Here is a 22667-nt window from a genome sequence, read left to right on the forward strand (position 1 = left end):
CTAGATCATAATTAACGAATCTCGAATCTGAATCATTGCGAAATTCGGATTGGTAGGACATTATATTGCTAAAATCTCTGTAATTTGGATTGTCAATATAATTCTTTGTAAAATTCTAATTGTAATTCTCTCTAAATTCAAATTTAAAAATCGGTGGAAATTAACAAAAAAATTTCTCTCCATAATTAAGTTGAAAATCTGGTGCAATTAAAATGTGGAAGTTGCAACAAAAGGGAGATAATCACACCTGATAGCATGAATTCAGGTTTTTTTTTTTTTTTTTTTTTTTTTTTTTTTTTAAATGTGTAAAGCTGGCAAATTAAGTATTAATTTGATGTAAAATCCAACGTGGAAGGCAAGGTGTACCATGCTCATGGTACACCCTGATGTATTATGTAAATTTAAGTATATTATCATGTAAATATTTTAAAATTATACTCTGTATTTTCATTATATCAAAATCTTATACTTGTACAAATTTTTAGTTCAAAAATTGTACATTATATGTGCGTCGATCAAACTATTGCCATTATTATAACAAGCTACGAGACACACGCTACGCGTGTACACTATAGGAAATTTATTATTTTACTCATAATATTGTTATTGTGCATTTTTTCGAAAATCAATACTTACATAAACTTTAAATTTAAGAACGAAAAAAAAATTGTCAATAGGACATCTACTCCACTTCGTGTACCTCAATTAATTTTAAAAATATTGTTGATCATTAAGTTTTTATATAAAAGATTGAAAACTGTAGAGTAAACATTTACGGTAATAGTACGTATATAGATTAGATGGATGTATAATTTTTCCTTTTATTTTTTTAATAAATTTTAAGGTTTTTTTTTCTTTGTAACGTAGATTTTTTTTGAGGGAACTATATTGGTATTAATTTTCCTTTTTTTTTTTAATAAAATCATGATATAGTTATCTTTCAACAAAGTTTAACGTGGTTTTTTTTTTAATAAAAATAAAAAGTAAATGTGGTTTGTGGTTAGTTACATTTTTTTAATTTTTTCTATGAAAAGTAGATAATTTTTGTTTGTTTTTAGTGATAATAATTCTGGTTTGTGGGTAGTTAATTTTTAGTTTTGTTTTTTTTTTATTTGAAAGAATAGATATTTTTTTTTTGGAGCAATTATGAATGAATTTTTTTCATTTTTTTTAAAAAAAAAATATTAATTAATGAATAAGTAATTTTGTAAATTGAGAAGGGCATTTTGGAGAAAGAGAAATTTATCACCCAAAAGACCCTTTCTCTTTATATAGTAGTATAGATACGGATCTTATATTTATTAGAAAAAAACGAAATTCGGAGAAGAAAATTTAATACTCTCATCATCCCCTATAAATTCTCTCTCTCCTCTCTTCTTGCTCTAGTCTACAACTATCATCATCATCATTATCTCACTATCTCTCTAAAACCAGTGTCACCATGTTTTTAGAGAGAGAAAGCTTCCACTCGCCATAACAAATCCTCTCTTTTCTCACTCACACACTTTCTCTCTCCTAAATTTTTGAATGTTATCGAGTTGATTTGATTGTATAATGGAATTCAGCTTTTCTTCATCGCCTGATTTTTTTGTAAATTGTTCACACTCTTTGTTTTCTGTAGCTGATTCTTTTCCTAGAATTTCCCACTCTTCTTCTTCTTCTTCTTTAATTCCAGAATCTTCGCAGAAATTGCGTGATTCTGTAACTAATAATTGATGACTGGAAATTAATGTGATTATTTTTCATTTTGTTTTTTAAATTTTTTTTTTCCTGTAAATCGGGGGATTAATTGTACTAATAATTCAAAAAATAACAAAATCAGTAGAAATGACGATGTTGAGTGCATCTTTGCCGTTGTTTACTGCTGCTACTGTCTCATCTTCCATGGCTGCGATTTCATCAAGGAGTTGTTTCAATGATTTTTGGAATTTTCGGTAATTTTCTGATTATTTCTCTTACTTTAATTTCATAATTTGTAAGTAACTTTTGGTTGATTTTTCTTAAGTTTTGTAAGTACATCGCTTTGAAATTTGAATTCGATGATGTGTTTGTGATTTTTTTTTTATGCTTTATATTTGTCCTCAATTATTCTTCATTTTATAATTAATTATTGATTTTAATAAATCACTCACTTTTTGTCCCATTTAATGATGTGTTTGTGATTTTTGTTCTTTTTGATGCTTATTTGTGCTCAATAATACCACATTTTATGTTAAATTATTAATTAAAATGGATCAGTTACTTTTTTAGTGATTTTTTGTTCATCTTGATACATTTGATGCTTATTTGTGCTCAATTATTCCACATTTCATGTTAAATTATCAATTAAAATGGATCACTCACTTTTTAGACCATTTTATGGCCAATCTCCTGAAAGATCTTCTTAATTTGTCACATCTAACTTAGTTTTACGAGTATTAGTTGTACCAGCTTTTAAACCCGTGTGATGCACTGAACGGAAAATGAAGAATAACAATACTTGTAAGTTGTAACACGCTATAAGAATACATTTGATTAACACTTTTAATGGTCTATGCTTAAAAAATTATATAAGGAAAGGATGAAATACAACACTTGGAATAGGATTATTGGTAATGACTTAAGGAAATTATAAAAGATTGTTTGCTTGCTGGAAAGGATAATTATTTGTTTATTACTCGCTCTTTTAAATCATAAAAAAGTGGTTTACAGCTGACTTTTGGATTGGATTAATAATTGACAATATATTTCTACCACTATTTGTATTATAATTGACCCCAACAAATTTATGTCAAATTTATTGAAGTAGTCAAATTGGAGCCTATATTTTGAGATAGAAGTAATAATTTTGTTTGTTAGTCCATTTGATTTCTATTACTTGTGATAATTATCATAGATAGTCTTTCATATAAAAATATGGACTAGATAACACGATTAAGTCCTAAATGTTAGGTTAAGGATGGTGCTGACTGTTGAGGATCTGATAATGAATGCATTAAATTATGGCATGAAGTTTAGTGATTGCTTGATTTTTCCGAGTTCCTTGCATCAGAAAAATTAGAGGAACAATGCATCGATAAGATAGTGGTAGCATATAGGAATAAAGTTGTACAATGTTAAAGATGTTCTAGATAGGAGGGACATACTTGTTTTTTAAAACTATTTGAGTGGCATAATTTTAGTTGTAGCTATACTGACTTGGTAGCTGGAAGTTTATATAACATACCTGTTTAGGATCCTTGTTTTAAGTACTCAAAATTATGATTAGGTGCTCTGATGATAAGGCTGGCTATCTTTCAAATGTAAATGGGATGAAGATATCATTCTTGAAATCACTGATGATGACAACAGCCCGGCACCCAAGGAACAGGAGGTTTAGCACCAATTGTCCTAATACCATAGCAGCTACTTCGGCTTCTCCACTTTTCAGTGGTCAAGTGACGAGCGATTCTTATGGCCCTAATTTTTATAAGGATGTATGTAACTCTCTCTTTTGGCAATATGACTTTATGGAATTCAACTTCCACGCTGCAATATAGTCATATTGGCATATTGCCAATCTTTATAAGTTCTGATCTAATTATGGTGAATCATAACCTTCCTGGTCTCTATTCTGCATTGATGTGCTAGTCCCATACTCCCATTTAATGATTTTCCCCTATAACCCCCCCGTATTGAAACTATTGAGTTACTGTTAGCCACTTCCCTGGTTTAACTAATTCATCATTGTATAGTTATTTTACTCTCATTTTTTACTAGAGTACTAGTACAGCCAAAAAGGTGTGTGTGTGTGTATGTGTTTTATTTTTTTTTTATTTTTTTATTTGTTTATTATAATCTTTATTGGAAAATTGGTGCTGATAATTGAAATAATCTGAAGATGATTGTGTGAAGCATTATGTTTCTTTCCTACTGTGCTTGTACTTGAGACAGTTGTGTATGACCTTACTCTTGTGATTTGTGTGGTTATGTGAACTTCAAGAAACCACGTGTTTCTGATGAACATGCATATCTAGTAGTAGTCAGGTTTACTCATATCAGCTTTTTGAGTGCATGGTCTAACTGCAACTGTAATTTCCAGGCTCTCAAGGCTGCAAGAGAGAAGTTTACTGAGGAGATATCTTTTCAGTCAAAGGACAAAGATATCTCCCTTGCAAAGGTAAATTCTGATGAGCAATTTGGCTTACTCGCTGCTCATCCTTTGAGGTGAGAAGCTGATAGTATAGATGCCATAGATATTTTCCCAAGTAGAGTAATTTCTACCTTTCTCTGCTGAATGGGGTTGCTATGTAAACCAATGCCTATATTACTTTATCAATTGAAAGCTATATTCTCATGTTTTGCCTTGGATTAGCAAGCTCAAAATTCTAGTTATTTACTGTTTTATGCTTTGTTTTTTTCCATCACGTATAGTATCATAAGTAATTTAGACGTGCGTCTTTGTGTTGTCAACAATCTACAGGCGCTTCTGTATGTTGCTGCTGAAGATGAAGCTTTTATGGCCTTTAACAGAGAGATGGATGCTCGTTCTGTTTTAAATGAAAGGAAAGATGTTCCAATAGCAGCCAACGATCACGAAGGGGATTGTTTGGAGCTTATGCCTCTTGCTGGAAAGAGTTTAACAGAGTGGCTGAATGAATTGGATGCTATTGCTAGAGAAGTTGAGGCCGAGTTAGTTTCAAGAGATATAGGCTGCCATTTGGTTGAAGTTATAGAGGCTGTAAATGTAGTCCTGTTTGAATCTAGATGCTTCAAGAGGGTATCAATAGCTGTGGAGCCGAAGTGTTCTTACTTGCATGGGGTTCTGAGTTCTGGAGGTGGCAGTGGTATAGCTTTTCATTTCATTTCCCTATCCAAATCTGTCCTCTGCTCTTAAGTTTTTGCAATACTTTTTGTTTTAAAAGTGAGATACTGAGATGTCATTTTTTTTCCCTGCATTCATCCTAGAGTCTCAGGATATATCTCTTTATCCCATATATTTTGAGCTGATGTTCAGTGATACTTAGGATATGAATTTTTCTATGAACAGCTATATTGCTGAGCATTATATACATAGAAGTCTGTAAGAGACTTGGTTTGACCATGTTGGGATCTCGTGTCGGAGAGGACTTTTTGATATGGCCCCAAACCGAAAACCCAGAGGTATATTAATATTGTGCCTCATCTGCTCCTTTTTTGTTTATTATCTTTAGGCCAATTGGTAAAGTTGTCTTGATATATTTTCTGTACAGGAGCTCTTCAAAGTAACTTCGGGGCATAGTTTGTTTGCCATAGTTAATGGGAGGTGTGTAGAAGATCCAAGATCAATGGCCTCAGACCTAAACAGCAATTTACTTCTAAGTCTTGATGTTGTTACGAACCGTGACGTTATTGGGATTGCTTTGGCAAATTTGATTGTAAGCAAAATTTCCAAAACATCTGATTTGTAATGTTACAATCGGAAAATTTTATTCTTATTGAAGTCTTTCCTTAGGAAACATTTCTTATTTGACATACACTTGTCCATGATGTTTAATCTGGAAACATTGTTGGGTGCAGAGGCTGCATTGGAAACGTGCTTCAAGATCAAGTCATGGGTTGATGCTAACATCAGCTTTAAGGCTTGTTCATGATGCTGACAGGAGGTTTGAGAAGATAGATGGATCAAATCATCCGTTGTTGCGTCCTCGAGATTTGAGGTTTTATACCATCTTGAATTCTTGATTTCATAATATTATTAACGGTTAGTTTGTTGATGATAGATAAGCATCATAAAATGCTGACCTCTGGATGCCTTGGTCCTTTCCATATTGCACAGCTTGCAATACCAATTATGTGTTCGGACATTCTATCCTTGGCATTACCGTGCTCAATTAGAATTAGACTTCTGGATAATGTCATAGAGGTTTTTGGCACCATTCAGGCATTAACTCTTCTGAATAGTTTCTCCTAACTTGACTTTAACTATGTAACTTTTGCTGGTGGTGCCATTCATTTATCGACTTGATCTGCTGATGCAGTTGATTCTGACCAGTTTAGTCTACATCTCTGAATACTGAAATCTTTCTCCGCCTGTTGAGCAACTTAGAGTTGCGTGAAATTAGTTTAATATAGCTTGATTAAGTCTCATGCCAGCTATCGATTTATCTATATCCTTGTTTTTTCAAATTGCAATATGCATTCACATAACCTTGGATGATCAATACCAATCATCTCACATTTATTACTTGGCTGCAGTGAGGTCTTTGTCAAGAAGATTTTTGCAATATTGTGCAAGACTTATTTGTGTCGTATATTCTTACTGGAAAACGTGACTAGTGTGATATTTTAACTTTTATCTCGTTTTTCGTTCTTGTTTTATGGTTCTGTTTTTATTGATTCAGCAGTTTTACCTTTTCCAAAATTGTTCTTTTTCTTCCCGATCCCACCTTTTTTCTCCATTACTAACACCATCTTTTTCGGCAGGTTGGCAATTACGGCTTCAGAAAGGCTGTTAATCTTACAACCTCATAACTGGTCTTTAAGGAGAGACCATGGGCTGATGTTGTACTATAATAGGTACTTCTTAAATTTTATTTTGTTGTGTTAAATTTGTCGCTTATTATGCAAAATTCATAATACTGACTTCAATTGGCACTTTGGCAGGCAATATGGAGAAGCAGTCCAAGAGTTGAGTATTTGTATGGCCTTTGCACCAGAGGAAGAGGCAGCTCTCTTAGAACCATTTGTCGAGAGACTTCACCTTATGCGTCTAGAGTCATCATGGAAATCTTTGGGACATGCAGGTCAATTGACTGCCCTTTGATTTGTGTACATATATATAACTGTTACTAGTCTCCTTGGACTCTTCACTACTGGAGCATAAAACGAAAATTTGGGGGATCAAGTCTACAGCTCAAGTGTACGAGTTCACCTATTCAACCCATATGACCATTTTAGATGTATCAAGTAGAATCGATTCAGTGGATAAGTGCGAAGATGATATGTTATATTCATGTCTACTTCATTAATCGTGATCGTTTTTTCAATTGCATTTTTATGGAATTGTTCGGTTAGTCCTTGAGATGATTTGGAGCTGATTTCTGAAGCTAGAATGGAAGGACAAGCATATTAAACGAAATCTCCTTGCAGTCTGTTGCACCGTTGTTCCTCATATTTGATGTTGGTGGTTGATTAGATCTAATCAAGCCATATGCTCGTATCATATTAGAATGGATCAGAGCTCCATTGTTATTCCTACTGTGAATATTCTGAATACTGTATACGAAGTATTTAGTAATGATAAAATTTAATCTTCACAATATCAACGTAACAACAGGATCGTGTTGATGAGTGATATGCCCACTTTCTTTAAAATGACTAAATGAGTGATGCTCGAGGAAAATCCCAAGTTTTGGTGAAGGTCGTGCCTGAGTGGCCAAAGCCTACCGAATCTACATATTATCCGTCTGAGTCAAAACTTGCTGAATCTACAAATGATCCACTCTAGTGAATAAGCACTTACGACGAAACTGAGGAAACAAAGCCATCAGATTTTCCAACGTACGAAGTATACAAGAAAACAAAGCCATCAGATTTTCCAACAGCTAGACGTACGAAGTATACAAGAACAACCCCGAGCCATAATAGAATTAGCTCAGTGTGTACATAATAGGCTCTCCGAGCATAATGAGAGTACACAACCACTGAGATAGTGAAATGGAGGGTATTCTTCAGACTTAGCTCAGTGTGTTCAATATGCTTCAAAAGCACTCACTGAGCTAAGTGACATACAATGATACAATTTATCTATATATACAAGGAGAATTTCTATGAAGCATATCTAGTGCTTTTGAAAAGGTTGATTGATACAGCAGTTTAAATCTACTCAACTACGCCTTTTTAACAAATCATAGATTGAATGAGATTTATATGGAGCTATAAACAAACACGAACATCTTGAAACAAGATTTATTGGGTACTTGTCATGCTAACAAAGCAGAGCTATTGGCTGTGGAGTTAGGTCTTCAAATAGTAGTTTAGCATGGGCATTGACAGACTGGTAGTTCAGATAGATAACAAATAAAAGCATGTATTGAGGCTCTTCAAAATGATCAAAGCTTCATGGAGGTGATTGTGTGCATGTGTTGAAGGATAATTTGATCTTTTGGTAATGATTTTCGTATTATTCATTGTTTTCCTGGAGGTAGCATAGCAGATAAATTAGTTAATTTAGGTGTCATTCAAATAGAGAGCGTTATCTATTTTGAGGTTCTACCTATTAGAATAAAGATCTGTTTTCATGAGCATGTTATAGGTGTGGCTACGCCACGTTTTATTGCTTAGTTTCTTTGTTGTTTTCTAGACTCAATTGAAAAAAATAAAATAATAAATAAATAAAATCAGATGTTTTCGAGCCTAAACAAGTTGAATGTTGAACATATTGTTATTCAAGTTAGACTTGATTATTTCTTCAAAAAAAAAAAAAAAAAAAAAAAAAAGTTAGACTTGGTTATTTAATACTCCCTCCGTTTTATAATTTTAGTTTCATATGGAATCAATCACATAAAATAAGAAAAGAAATATATTTGGAATCTAACATTAAAGTACAACATAATTGATAATTAGTTTACCTTATTTAACTTTTTGATTTTTTATTAGGAAAGCACAAGTCATAATTGCATAATTTAAGGCAAAGATTTCCTTACTTAGAGTCATTTCATCAATCCACAACCAATTAAATCCAAAAAAATCAAGTTATGAATGAAATATATTCAATATGGGTAAATCTTTTTGAAACGCCCAAAATAGTATATGGGACTAACATTATGAAATAGAGGGAGTAGGATTTTTTATAAATAACCACCCCAAAATGTACCATGTATTGAACTAACCACCAATTTTTTTTTTTGAAATTAAAAAATACCACCCTTTTTTACAAAACCAGTAGCTTTTACCACCCATACCAGTTTTCCGACCAGTTTTTCGAGTTAGGGTTTTAATATAAAAATTAAAACATATCCCTGCCACCTCATGTAGGCGGCAACCACCTCCAGCACCCCTTCCCCGTCTTTGTTTCTGACATCCCCTCCTTTTTTTCGTCCTTGTTTCTGGCCCCTTCCTTTCCCCCCTTAACAATTTCGAAACCCCCCCCCCCACTCCATGGTGTAGGACAGTTTCGGGGTTAGGGTTTTAGGTGAGGGTTGGAGTTTCAGGCTAATAGGGGATTTCAGGGGTGGAGAGTGGGTTAGAGTTTCGGTTACAGGCAAGAGGGTTTGAATTTCAGGCGAGGGATTGGGGATGGGTTACGGGTTTCAGGTGAGGGGTGGGGAAAGCGATTAGTGCTTCTTCGGGGGTTCAACCAGCCTGATGCGAGTTTCAAGCGGTGGTTGGGGTGGGGCTAGAGGGTTGAGTTAGGGTTTTTTAGCAATTGGGGGAAGAGTAGGTGTTGGTGGGGAGGCTATGTTGGACGCTGGTGGTGAATGCATGGGGAGGGGCACTACTAAAAAACAAGGTTTTTGCGACCGCCTCTAACGGTAGTTGAAAATAGCAAAAACGGTCGCAAAATATAATTGCGACCGTCAACGGTCTTAACGTGTGGTCGTTATTCATATGGTCGCAAAAAAATATTACTGCGACCGTTTTCATTATTTTCAACGACCGCATGTGAGACAGTCGCAAATAATTATAATTGCGACCGTTCTTTGCAGCAATCGCAAATTTTAACATTAGCGACCGCTTTTGGCCGTCGCTAAAAATTTAAAAAAAATAAAAAAAAAAGTAAATACCGCACTCACTGCCAGAGTGCTAGTACATGTTTCCAGCCCCACCACCGCCACTTACCACCACCATCCACCATCGCCGCCCATCCAAAACAACCCAAAGCATTTGAATTTATAAAACAGACCCACAAAATCATTAAAAATTAACAAAAATCAACGCAAAATTATCAAAAATTAACGAAAGTATGAACGAAATCAATTAAACATGAACGAAATCAATAAAAACAAAATCGATGAATATATGTACAATTAATCGAAATTATGAACAAAATAAAAAAAACATAACAAAATTAACTTAATTATGAACGAAATAACTGAAATTAAGAACAAAATCAACGAAAATTGGAATTCGGGTACAAAGTTCACGAAAATTCAAACAAAAACAACAAAAAAACTCAAAATCAAACCCAAAATCAACATAATTCGAACAAAAATCGAAAACAAACTCAAACATAAGAAACGAAATAAAATCCACATACCTTTCCCAATATTTTTTCCTCTTTGGGTTTATGTGGTCAAATTTGACCATAAAAACTCCAGATCTGGAATTTTTATGGTCGAATTTGACCATAAAAACCATAATTATTCGTTTGTTGATGAAAATGCAAACACCCCTACTCGTTTGTTGATGAAAATTCGAAGAAAAAGAAAAAATGAAGAAGAAAAGGAAAATGAAAATGGAGGAAATGGTGCTCTGAACGCCGGTTAGAGAGAAGAAGGAGAACGGAAAGAGAAGAAGATCAGATAAAGGGAAAAGAGGAAAGAGAAAAAGAAGAGAAGAGGAAAGAGAGAGAGGAGAGGAGAAGATGATAGATGCGTGAGGAGAGAGAGGATAGAGAGTAGACGGCTGCTTCTAATAATAGGGTTTGGGTGGATCTCCTTTTATACCCTTTTTTTTTAATTTAAAAAAGCACTTTTGCGACGGTACGGCGGTCGTAATTTTGCGACCATTTTTTAAACGGTCGTAATTAACAAATTTTGCGACCGGTATGACGGTCGTAATTTTGCGACCGCTTCTCAAACGGTCGTAATTAACGCATTTTGCGACCGCTACTAACGGTCGTAACAGAATTAATTTAATGTTGAATGAATTTTCACATGCATTTTATTTTAAAAATATATTTAAGTACCTTTGCAACCGTTTTATAACCCAAAAACGGTCGCAAATATCCTTTTTTGCGACTGTTTTCATGACGGTCGTAGAAAAACGGTCGCAATTCGGCCGAATTTTAGTAGTGGGGGAGAGGGCGGCGTTGGCTGATATGGGTGGTCCAGTAAGAGGTTGGTTTGGGTGGGGGTTGGTTGTCCCGGTGGCAGGAGAAGGGGAAGGGATGGATTTCTTTTTAAAAAAAAATATTGATTTAATTTTTATTTTATTTTCTTATTTTAAACTAATAGGATAGTGACACGTGCGCCCTCAATCGGAAAACAAGTCGGAATATAAGAGGGGTGGTGAAACCTACTGGTTTTGTAAAATAGGGGTGGTATTTTTTAATTTTTTAAAAAATAGGTGGTTAGTTCAACACAGGGTACATTAAGAGGTGGTTATTTACAAAAAATCCTATTTAATATTTGTGAATGAGATTTGATCGAGCTTATTAACAAATTGTTCACGACTCACGAGTATATAAGCTTATTAACCTCCCTAAATTTTAAAGATAGTACATACAGAGTACATTTGACAAAAAAATCTGCACTTTACCATCAAAGAATAAATTTTCTGCACTTTCATATAAAAAAAAAAACCTTGCAATTTATTCTCCTTTTTTTAGCCATAAAAAAATACTAGTAGTCATAAAAAATAGGAAAAACGAAAATTCAAATCCGCGTGATATGCACGTGCAAAGCTAGAGGCTTAGCAACAGCCAAAATCAACTCGAACACAGAAACAGCTCAACTCATAGAATACAAGAGAAGAGAGGAGAAGAGAGACTCAAACTTAACTCTAAAAAGCTTCAAATACTTCATCAATGGCGATTTCTTTCCTTCCTTCAACTTCCATCAATGGAAAACTCAAGCTCAATCATCACCAACCCCACCCTTATTTTCTCTCTCCTCCGCCGTCTTCTCGCCGTCTTCCGCTGCGCGTGGCGGCGTTTCAGCGCGGAGACTTTGAGTCCCTAAAAAGGCGCGTATTATCCGGTGAAGCTTGGAAGGAGGTTTGGCACTCCGCTAACGACGGCTTTGAGCAGCTTGTTTTCGACGCTAGGAAGGCCGCTGAGCGCTTCGACCGTCGCTACTCTGTCTCCCGTCGCCTTTCTTCTGCCGCTGAAGCTGCTTCTGTTCGTGTTCGTGAATTGGACCGTGAATTTGAAGTTACGCAGAAATGGCGGAGTTTTTCTCTTGATTTCTCTCGTAATTTGCCTAGGGTTCGTATTTCCCGCGTTATCTATATCTACTTTTATTTTGTTCTTTCTGCAATTTGATTGAATTTAGGTTTTTTCGTTGTTTATTATTGTTTGCAATTTGGTTAAAATCATGGAATTTGGGGAGTAGGGTGGTGTTGTGATTTCAATTTGTAAAATTGGGAATTTTTTTATCGGTTTATCCATTGCATGAGTGAGTTGCTGACTAAATTAGGGTTTAAGGCACGAAAACAAATACCAACACGTTCTGTTTAGGAGTTTACTCAGAATTCCAGTTCGTGAATGGGTATAGTCATTGTAAGATATGGGTAAGTTAAAATTTCAATTTCAATTTATCGAATTGGGAACATATTATTCATTGCATTTGAGTAAGTTGCTGACTTAATTAGGGTTTTAACTTTTAAGACTCATGATGACGAGAACAAATGCAAATATGGCTCTTTTACTTGAAATTCCTGTTCATGAAAATTGTGATAATCGTTGGAACATGTGGATGTTGTTTGCCTTTGAATGTTGCTATGTCGTGCTGTTTGGAAAATCATAACATTACCCAGTGCAAGTATAGATGATAATTTTAGTTGGAAGTATGTGATGATGACTTTTTCGTGTGTTGTGTAATTCGATTGTACCTCTTCATTCTCTTTTGTAGAAGTTGACAAAATGGTTTATGCTGTTTATTATATGCTTCTTGCAGTACAGGAAGCAGTTCAATAGTTTTATGGATACTCCCCTTGGAAGGAGTTCTGCGGTACGTATCATCTAAGTTTATGCACCGTTTTGCATTTGTGCTTCTCTATGGAGGTTATATTTTCAATGTGCCTGCCTTCCATTTTTCAAATTGAAATTTGAGCATTGTTAACATTTTAGTGGGCTACCAGCCCTACCACTTCTCGTCCACTCATACAAACCATTCTTAATCATTGGTATTGGACCTTAGTATATTGAAGTTGTTGATAACAAGTCAATGGAGCCTCAAGGTGAAGAAATAAGACTGATTTGGTGAATTCACTAGCTCAGTAGGCTCTTGTTTTTATTTGGGATTCACATAGCTTCGTAGATAAACATGGGAGATATGAGTGTGGTAAAATTGCCTTTTTTTTCTTTTAATAGCCCTCCATAGCTGGACTTTCATTTTGAATGTGAATGGGAGGTTTAATAACTAAGCATATTACTAGATGACATTATTTTGTGCGAAGATATCCGTTGTTCATTAAAGGAGAACTTCTTGACTAACGCCTACAAACTGAAATGAGAACTTCATTTTGTTAAACTTTCCATACCCTTACTTTATCTATACAAGGAGTTTACCACAGGTTATAAAATTCATTCGATAACGTAAATTCCAAAATTGAAGTGAGTGTCATTATTAGTATAACATATCTAAAGAGCTAAGCCAATTAATTCTCCTTAAACTTTGCACAAGGAGAATGAAGATATTCTTGCAGGACCGGAAAGTAATTCATTTGATCTAAAGGCTACTCTGCCAAAACTTACATTCCGGTGCCTTTTTTTTTTTTTTTTTTTTTTTTTTTTTTTTTTTTGCCATTTTAACAAAATGATGGTAGATCCGTGGATGCTTTCAAATCTTGAGACTGTTGGCAAGAAGAATTCTTCTAATGTCTGTATTGTTCCCAGACTCTGTCTCTGCATATTGACTTCTATTTTGTTCTTGTCTTACCATGTTCTTATTGTCTCCTTTATCTGTATGTGAAGCCATTTTCTTTCATCTTCATTCTCTTGTGGTGGATTCATTGTTTATCCACCATTCCACCATGAAGACATGGAAAATATACCCTTGCGATTTCTGTATTAGTGATCTTTAGTTCTATTCACTCCAGAACTATTTTTTTAATAACTTTCATGTCCATATTTGACATAGATCAATAATTGGGTCAATGCTCTAGGTTTTGGTTATGCTTACTTTATATGTTCATTTCCATTTCAGACAATCTTCTTCTTATGGTTTGCTTTGTCTGGATGGCTATTTCGGTGTTTGATAATTGCCACTTGGGTACTGCCAATCGCTGGTCCTCTTCTGATCACTGCTGTTGCTAATAACATGACTGTAAAGGTAAGTGCATCTGATTGCATTAGTTGTTTTCCTAATATTTTGTGATCAAGACCTCAATTTTTTCTTGAACATTGTCTGCGAGTAAAGAGACACCTTGTTCTAATAATAGTCTAGCTCTAGCATATTGAATTTAGTCCCTTTTATTAATGGCTGGCTAGTTCTTTCCATTAGTTAAAACATGAAAGTCCATGATCTGTGAAGAGACCATATGTAATAGTTTTTTTTATAAATACAGCTGCACCAGGGTTAGAACATAGAATCCAATGGTTTGTCCAAAAAGTATTGATGGTAAATCTGGTATTGGGGTCTGACCGTCTGAGTACTTTCTGATTTTGTTTAGCTTGGCGTTATTGTGAGTCTGTTGATAGGTGGAAGGAAAGGGTGCTTTGAACTTCATATGACTGAGTAATCTAGTTGAAAAATGCTTTTCTTTTGGTGTGCGTTAGATTTGAACTTACAGTTTACAGCTGTCAATAGAAGTAATATAGGTATGTGGCCGAACTTCATTCTTTTGGTGGGTAGTGTGGCATATGATCTTCTATCCTTTAAAAACTATGTATAGGGAGATGATAAGATGGCTTGATCTCAAGGGTTTTAGAAGCCGGGGATTAAGTAACAGAAAGGAGAAGTATGTAAACAACTGTTTACAACTCTATTGTCCCCTCTAGATCCTTTATCAGTCCTCATATACTGAGTCATGTAAAGTCTCGAGTTACTGGGTGATCTCTGTGGTGTGGTAAGAGAAATATCAGAAATTTATAGTTGGGGTGAGTTTTTTATTTTTTTATTTTTTTTTGTGTGTGGTGGATCGTTGTTCTCTGGCGACTTGGTGAGGTCGGTTAAGAAATGTCTTTGGTGATAGATGATGTGAAAAGGAAGATGTAGTAAGGTATGATGATACCATATTTATAGATTTGAGGCATAATTGATCTCAGTTATTACTCCATGAACAGCAGGTGTTATAATCCCAGATACTATGTCGTATATTACTGGAATATTTCTGTTCTCCTTCTGAATGGGGTTTGGTTATCTTGTCTATTGCTGTACTGCCAAGTATATTGAATATTATTGCCTCGGTTTTTTTATTTTACTTGCGACGCTTGCCAAAATGCCAACATGATTTCAATTATTAATAGCTGCAAATTTTTTGAAACCATTATTAATAGCTGCAATTGTTAATGAGTAAAAATTATAAAAAGTGATGTGTTGAAATTAAAGAAGTATAAAGGGAAGAATCTAACATGATCCCACATGACTATTTTTTACCTTAATTTTTAATCATCATGGATAGTCAAAGTAGAGTATGTGGTTGATGTAAAAGTCAAAAGATTGCCAGTAAAATAGAAACAGAGAAAGGAAACTTGCCTTTCAGCTGCCTACTTATAAATTAGAATGGAAAATATTGTCAGTTGCTACAATATGCTGGCAGAATAAATAACAATGAAAATTATTGACAGCTGCTGTAATATGTTGGAAGCCCAGATCTTGTTGCCACATAACTTGCAAAATGCTTGAGTGTAATATAGCTATCAATCTTCTTCGTGCATCAAATTTTCTCACGCACTTTTTGTGTGTTTTAAACCAAATTATTTCACAGGGTGCTTGCCCAGCATGCAAAAGACAATTTATAGGTGTCAAGAACAGCGTAATACGCTGTCAAGGTTGTGGTAACACCGTCTGGCAGCCAAAGAGTGATTTTTTCTCAAAGGGGGGTGACAAGGGAACCCGGTCAGATTCTAACCCTGACATTATAGACGTTGAATTTGAAGAGAAGTGATGAAAACCGATATATACTCAATTCGAATATGATATGTTAACTAGTTTTTTTGGGACCAACAAGCTGTGAAAATGGGAGTGCAAAGAAGCTGGTGGAAGGAGAAAATGTCGTATCCATTTAGGATGCTAAACACGCTCATGTTGTTATACTCTGTATCTTGAGTCTGATTAATCACATTGAGAAGCATAATGCTGCTGTCTCCTTTTTTTGATCATGTTTCTATGTTGGAAAGCTGATAGGCTGATATGTAATAATTTGTTCTGTTGGTGTATTCAGCGCCCTGACTTTGCCGTTGTACAGTGAAAAATCTCATCATCTCTCTATTATCTCGTGTAGATAATTTGGTTAAAGTTCGACTGTTCATCTAATGTGCTGAATCTTCTGATGTTATCTGGGTTTTTTTTTTTTTTTTCACCTTTTTTTTCCGTACCTTTTTGCTCAAATTTTAAGAGTTGGATCATCTCTTTTCGATCAATTTTTAAGAGTTGGTTCATCTGGCACTTTTTGTCTGTTGGTGGTTGCACATAGAATGCTAGGTTGGGGAAAATTTACTAATATGGGATAGGTTTGTCCACAATCATTATAAGGCATTACATGAGAATTTTAAAAACATCTGATGTACTTCCTTATCATATTTTTATTATTAAGCTTGTTGGTTGTTTATGTAAGTAGAAATTTCAAACTGTACGAAAAGCTCAACAAGCTCAACAACTACTGAACTACCACTAAAAAGTTAACTCATATAAATCATGACCCCTTGATTTGCTCCTTTGTGAAGCTTTCTTATTAGGTTCCTTTCAAGCTACTACTTGACAGACAAACATAACTCTTATCTCTTTCATTTCCTAGGTTATTAACAATCAAATCAATTACTTAATCTCTAAACTAATCTTATTATTATAAACTAAGATATGTTAATGAAGATCACATACCAAACATGCCGATCTAGCTACCAAATATTATGTGTAGTTTTGCTTCATCTTCACTCAATAGTTGCTCAATAGTCTTCATCACATAACCAATATGCTCATCTCATAAAAACCCGTTTCCTTGTCTATGCAACACCATCATTAGCTTCTTGTAAACATCGTATCCTCGAATTTAGAGAGCGAAAAACACCAGTCATTTGATCTCTACATTCATTGAAAAATTACCATGAGGCCTAAACCTCAAGGCCCTCTTAATATCAAGCTCCTCATTTTAGGAGTTACCGTTGCTTTTCTCCTCCTCTTCATCTTAAGATCAAATTTGTCATCATCTTCTAATCAAAGTACTTCACAAACTGTAAGAAGTAAAGATTCGGATTGTTCATCATCTTGCACGAAACTCCCATCTTCGCTATCTCATGCCCTCATTCACTACACAACCTCAAGCATCACACCACAACAAACACAAAAGGAAATATCAGTTAGTGCCAAAGTCCTACAACAAAAGTCCCCTTGTAACTTCCTAGTTTTCGGCCTAGGCCATGATAGTCTAATGTGGAGCGCGTTAAACTATGGAGGCCGGACTGTTTTCCTAGAAGAAGACGAGTCATGGATCCAACAAATCAAACGTCGATTTCCTATGTTAGACTCTTATCATGTTGTCTATGATAGTAAGGTTAATCAGGCAGATACTTTGATGGAAATGGCTAAGGGAGAAGAATGCACTTCGATAGGTGATGCTAGGCATTCAATGTGTCAACTTGCATTGAAAGGTTTACCTAAGGAAGTGTATGAAACTAAGTGGGATGTGATCATGGTGGATGCACCTACAGGGTACTACGATGAGGCTCCCGGTAGGATGACCGCGATTTACACTGCCGGGATGATTGCTAGGAATAGGGAGGATGGTGACACTGATGTGTTTGTTCATGATGTGAATAGAGAAGTTGAGGATAAATTTTCTAAGGCATTTTTGTGTGAAGGGTATATGAAGAAGCAAGAGGGAAGGTTGAGGCATTTCAATATACCAAGTCATAGGGATGGGTCAGAGAGGCCATTTTGCCCTAATTAGTATTTTTTATTTTTTAATTTCTATTCTTTTTTGAAAGATTTTCTTGAGTTTTACACATTATTTTTCAATTATCATAAAATTCATATAATGTTAATGTATGCATGTTGGATGTGGAATTCATTTCTCTTATTAAATTGTCATGTGAGCGCTGAAACACTTTAAAATGGATGAAATAATGATTATATTTAAAGATAAATCTAGGACAAAGTACAAAATCCAAATTTAGTTACTGTAGTCCAATTCTCTAAACTTATTTCTTGGTTAAAATGAACCAAGATTTTTGATAAAAAAGATGTCATCCTTGGCTCATATGCAGTACACAATGTACTAGAAAAAACACAGCTCCACTCTACATTTGTACTAGATATAACACCTTCTATGTGCTCATCATGTCACCATCTTTCTGGCTTTTTCCTTTGGCTTTTTGGATTGATTATCATATTATTCCTGTCACAAAAATTTTCCACCAAAATAAATAAATATGTCAATCATAGTGAGGCAATGAGGTCTAGGTTTATCCTTCACCATATAAAACTTATATAAAAATCGAAAACGTATATTGTATAATTGTATATGAAATGTACACGCTCACAAGTATACTCAGCTACATACTCACCTTTAGTTTTTCATAAATCTTACTTCAAATTACATCGTTTATTGATTTTTAACATGTTGACCAATTATGTATGCACAAACTTGTAACAAAATTACATGATTCCATAAATATTATTCCCTCTGTCCTATAATTTGGTGTCTATTTCTCACAAAACACGGAAATTAAGGAGAATGGTGGAACTAGAGGAATATTCTATTGAAAATATAAAAAAAATATATTGTATGAAAAAAAAAATAATTAATGATTTTTTTGGATATATGTGTATTTTGTATGAAAAAGATAAAAAGTAAGTAATGATTATAGGTTATTTTTAGAAATTGGTACAATATTTTGGGACACCCAAAAAGGAATACAGACACAAAATTATGGGACAGAGGAAGTATAATCAAAAACCATTTCCTTTAAACATCGATTATAAAATTATTTTCCTCCGTCTACAAGGATATAGAGGTGTTTATTAAAGTGTTCAGGTCGGGTTCGATAAAGTCAAGTTAGATAAGGTCTACTTTCAAACTTAAATCATACTAAATTATTATGTTCATGCGAGTCAAAATCTAAATTGTGTATTTTTTGAATCGAATCGATTGAATCATATTTTCACACCTCCACATAAAGTAGTTTATTTCAGTAGTCAATTTATAAACAGAGAAATTAATTAATTTTCATGAAGTAATTTCAACTTTTATTTTCTCTCAATGATATTCATCAAATTACTCTTTGTCCTTTAGTAAGCACCCAAGTATCTATATACCACGTTGCTGTACAAGAGTGTGCCTGGCACATTTCTAGAACTGTTTGGAATATTTCTAGCTCAGAGAAACAATGTCTGCAGTTGCTGCATCTTCCTCAATTTCACCATCTTCCTCAATTTTCACTCATGAAGGTTTCTTTGACCCTCTATTGAATCATTCATTGATTTTTTTTGAATAAAATTAGATTGAATTTTGCTTAATTTAATATACTTGATGATTTTTGCAGGGTTTAAAGGGGGCCTAAACTCTATCTGCTTCTCACCTTGGAAGCTTAAGGAAGTGGGTATTCTTTTTTTTTTTTTTTAATTCTTAATACTAATTTTTCTAAATTTTATGTTATTATTATTATTAGGGAAATTGACTGTGGATATATTTATTGATATTGGGTTTTAAGCTGCTTGATTAATTTATATGTGGGTTTAAAGTTTTCAAGTGTGTACTTTTGGACATGTTGAATGTGGAACTTTCATTTTTTTTTTTTTTTTTTTTTTTTTTTTTTTTTTTTGAAATTGCTAGGATTGAAATTTATGTGTAGTTACCTAATTACAGATAATGTCAATTTTTTTTAATTCTATAATTAGTTTATAAAGATGTTTGGTAAGATTAGTTGTTAGGCCGAACAATTAATTGTGGATGGGAGATTTGGCGTAATATTTATGCATTATATAAAATTTGCGAATATTGTTTAATAAGGCTCTCTGCAGTAGTTAGTCTCTAAGCAGCAGATTGCTAGATGAAATTGAAAGATAAAGGCCAAGTGATGCTAAAGTTATATGCATATAATTTTCAGTAGTTCAATAAAGTTATCTATCATTATGAAGCTGGCAAAGATTCATGAAAATGAATCAATGTAGAACTTCAAGGTATTTAGTTTAGTTGTCATATCTTATATGAGGTTAAATGTACAAAATTTTCATAAGGGGAGGGAAAAGCTTGTATTAAATCATTTAAATTTCAAATGTGAGCTTGCCTTGCTAGGTGAAATTGCATTGCTAAACAGGAAGACTAGTTTGTCGCTTATGACTTATGAGTAATGATGTATCTTTTCTTTTCATTTATTGTATTTGAAGCTCTAAGAAGTTGAAGTAAATTGTTATCATGAAGCTCAATCTCTTTTAAACACCAAAGGCTAGTTTTTGATTTTAAACCCCTCTAATTTGATTTTATTTTGTGAAAGAATATTTACATTTATTTTTCTCTGACTATATAATGCTGCAGACAAGAGTAAGAAGAGCCGGTGCTGGTGTTGTTACAGCCAAATTTGACTTGAAGCCCCCACCTTATCCGTTTGTAAGATTCAAATTACTTTAAAGCTCTTTATCTGATAACAATTCTTGCTTAAAATTTTCTACCTTGTGTTACTTAAGCTCCATGATGTATGACTGGAAAGCAGTATCCTCTGAATCTCGAATTTGCTAATCTCTTGGCAACTCTATGTTAATTGCTGATAGGATGCCTTGGAGCCGCATATGAGCAAACAGACGTTTGAGTATCATTGGGGGAAGCATCATAGAGCATATGTGGATAACTTGAACAAGCAAATAGTTGGAACAGAATTAGATGGATTGCCACTTGAAGAAGTTGTACGAATCACATATAACAAAGGGGACATGCTTCCTTCTTTTAATAATGCAGCACAGGTATGTGTTTGTAACTTTCTTCAAGTGTAGACTACCTTGGGTAGAATCTTCAATGTCTTCACTGTTGCACTTTTAATTTAATTAGGCCTGGAACCATGAGTTCTTCTGGGAGTCCATGAAGCCTGGTGGTGGGGGAAAGCCTTCTGGCGAGCTTTTGGCACAAATTGAAAAGGATTTTGGTTCTTTTGAAGCATTTACTAATGAATTCAAGACTGCTGCTGCCACACAATTTGGTTCTGGCTGGGCTTGGCTTGTTTGTGAGTACCCCATATTACTAATATCGTTGGTTTCATAAATAAATTTCACAGGATGGCCTTACCCATTTTCATCTTAATAAAGAACAAGGGAAAAACAGCTTCTGGTATTTGATATATGCGAATCTACTAATTTCTCTTTGAATGCAGACAAAGCAAATAAATTGGATGTTGGAAATGCAGTAAACCCAAAACCATCTGAAGATGACAAGAAGCTTGTGGTTGTTAAGAGCCCAAATGCTGTGAACCCTCTTGTTTGGGATTATTATGTGAGTAATATATCTTTAGTCTCATGCCTAGCAATGTTGTAGTGAGCTGATAAAGTGACATAATGCTTTGCTTAGACCTTGTTTACTTAAGTCTCAATTTTGATGTATGGCATGTCTTATATTGCAGCCGCTTCTTACCATCGATGTTTGGGAGCATGCATATTACTTGGATTTCCAGGTTAGGCTAACCTCCAAAAGTCTAAGAACACTTGCAAATGCCTACACCTCCCCCCCTCCCCCTCCCCACCTACTTTTCACCCCCATGAAAAAAGGAAAAACTGCAAACTGATTTGGTTGAATAGAGAAGCCTCTTTTTTCTGCTTTCCTTCTCAGGATATGTTAAAGGTGACTCACAATCTGACCTTATATTTCTGTCTTGCAGAATCGAAGGCCTGATTATATCTCAATTTTCATGGAAAATCTTGTTTCCTGGGATGCTGTCAATGCAAGATATGAGGCTGCTAAGTCTCTTGCTACTGAGAGAGAGAAAGCAGTGCAGAATTAAGAAGATTTTGTTTAGAAAGTAAACAGTGAAACCATATGCATTCATTTTTTATATTGATACAAATGTCTCAGCCTCAGAATTTAAGTGACCAAGTTCAGGGCACTTTTTGGACCAAGTCCTGATTATCTGAGCAATAATTAGACAAAGATTATGATAGTATATGAACCTTGTTAGACATGTTTTTGAGTGCAACTCAGTGCAAGGGCTTTAAAACTAGTATTGTGCACTTAGTGTGGTCATATAAATTTATATGGCTACTTTCTGGCAATTTCAGTTAGATTTTGTCATATAACTCATATATGAGGATGGGTCATATTCTCATAGATTGTGTTCTGATTTCATTTACTTGTCTATCTTGATAGGTGTTAATGGAATGGTGGTGGTTCTGACTGTTAGCTAGACATTGGTGCAGCAGATCAAAGCTGGAGTTTAGCCTTGTAGAACCAGGCCAAGCTGTTGTAGCTGAGCTTATGTGTTTCTTCTATGGGTTTTATGAGGGTGCTTTATAGCTTGTTATACCGTTCTGATTGTAATGCCAGCAATAGTAAGAATAAAGAGCATCTCTCTGTGAAAACATATTTCTGGAGAGGCACTTAAACCAGATATTAAGCATTATTATCAAGAAATTTTTTATTAAAGCTGTTGATTTTATGAATTTTGCATGATTTCTGATAGCTGAACTAAGCCTATGGGCCTACCC

The 22667-nt window shown here is 34.5% G+C and overlaps 4 protein-coding genes across 4 annotated transcripts; all 4 read left to right on the top strand.

Moving 5' to 3' along the window:
- Positions 1-1319: 1319 nt before the first annotated feature.
- Positions 1320-7193, top strand: LOC145567657 (uncharacterized). Its single transcript, XM_081627001.1, has 9 exons — positions 1320-1934; positions 3248-3455; positions 4061-4138; positions 4442-4805; positions 5009-5121; positions 5211-5375; positions 5518-5657; positions 6424-6516; positions 6604-7193. The coding sequence occupies exons 1-9, from the start codon at positions 1828-1830 to the stop codon at positions 6761-6763; spliced, it is 1428 nt and encodes a 475-aa protein (XP_081483127.1). The 5' UTR covers positions 1320-1827; the 3' UTR covers positions 6764-7193.
- A 4277-nt stretch (positions 7194-11470) lies between these two features.
- LOC145569013 (uncharacterized) lies at positions 11471-16208 on the top strand. The gene is made up of 4 exons (XM_081628389.1): positions 11471-12088; positions 12780-12833; positions 14031-14156; positions 15754-16208. Exons 1-4 carry the CDS (start codon positions 11690-11692, stop codon positions 15931-15933), a joined length of 759 nt encoding a protein of 252 aa, XP_081484515.1. The 5' UTR covers positions 11471-11689; the 3' UTR covers positions 15934-16208.
- An 880-nt stretch (positions 16209-17088) lies between these two features.
- On the top strand, positions 17089-18050 carry LOC145569014 (glucuronoxylan 4-O-methyltransferase 1-like). The gene has a single exon (XM_081628390.1). The coding sequence runs from the start codon at positions 17089-17091 to the stop codon at positions 17929-17931; it is 843 nt and encodes a 280-aa protein (XP_081484516.1). The 3' UTR covers positions 17932-18050.
- Positions 18051-19252: 1202 nt separating this feature from the next.
- Positions 19253-22605, top strand: LOC145567658 (superoxide dismutase [Fe], chloroplastic-like). The gene is made up of 9 exons (XM_081627002.1): positions 19253-19430; positions 19526-19578; positions 20518-20589; positions 20751-20939; positions 21025-21196; positions 21344-21462; positions 21590-21640; positions 21845-21985; positions 22330-22605. The coding sequence occupies exons 1-8, from the start codon at positions 19370-19372 to the stop codon at positions 21965-21967; spliced, it is 840 nt and encodes a 279-aa protein (XP_081483128.1). The 5' UTR covers positions 19253-19369; the 3' UTR covers positions 21968-21985; positions 22330-22605.
- Positions 22606-22667: the final 62 nt, after the last annotated feature.

The sequence above is a fragment of the Chenopodium album genome, chromosome 11 (genome assembly GCF_948465745.1).
Source record: "Chenopodium album chromosome 11, dcCheAlbu1.1, whole genome shotgun sequence".
In the NCBI taxonomy this organism is placed as follows: Eukaryota; Viridiplantae; Streptophyta; class Magnoliopsida; order Caryophyllales; family Amaranthaceae; genus Chenopodium; species Chenopodium album.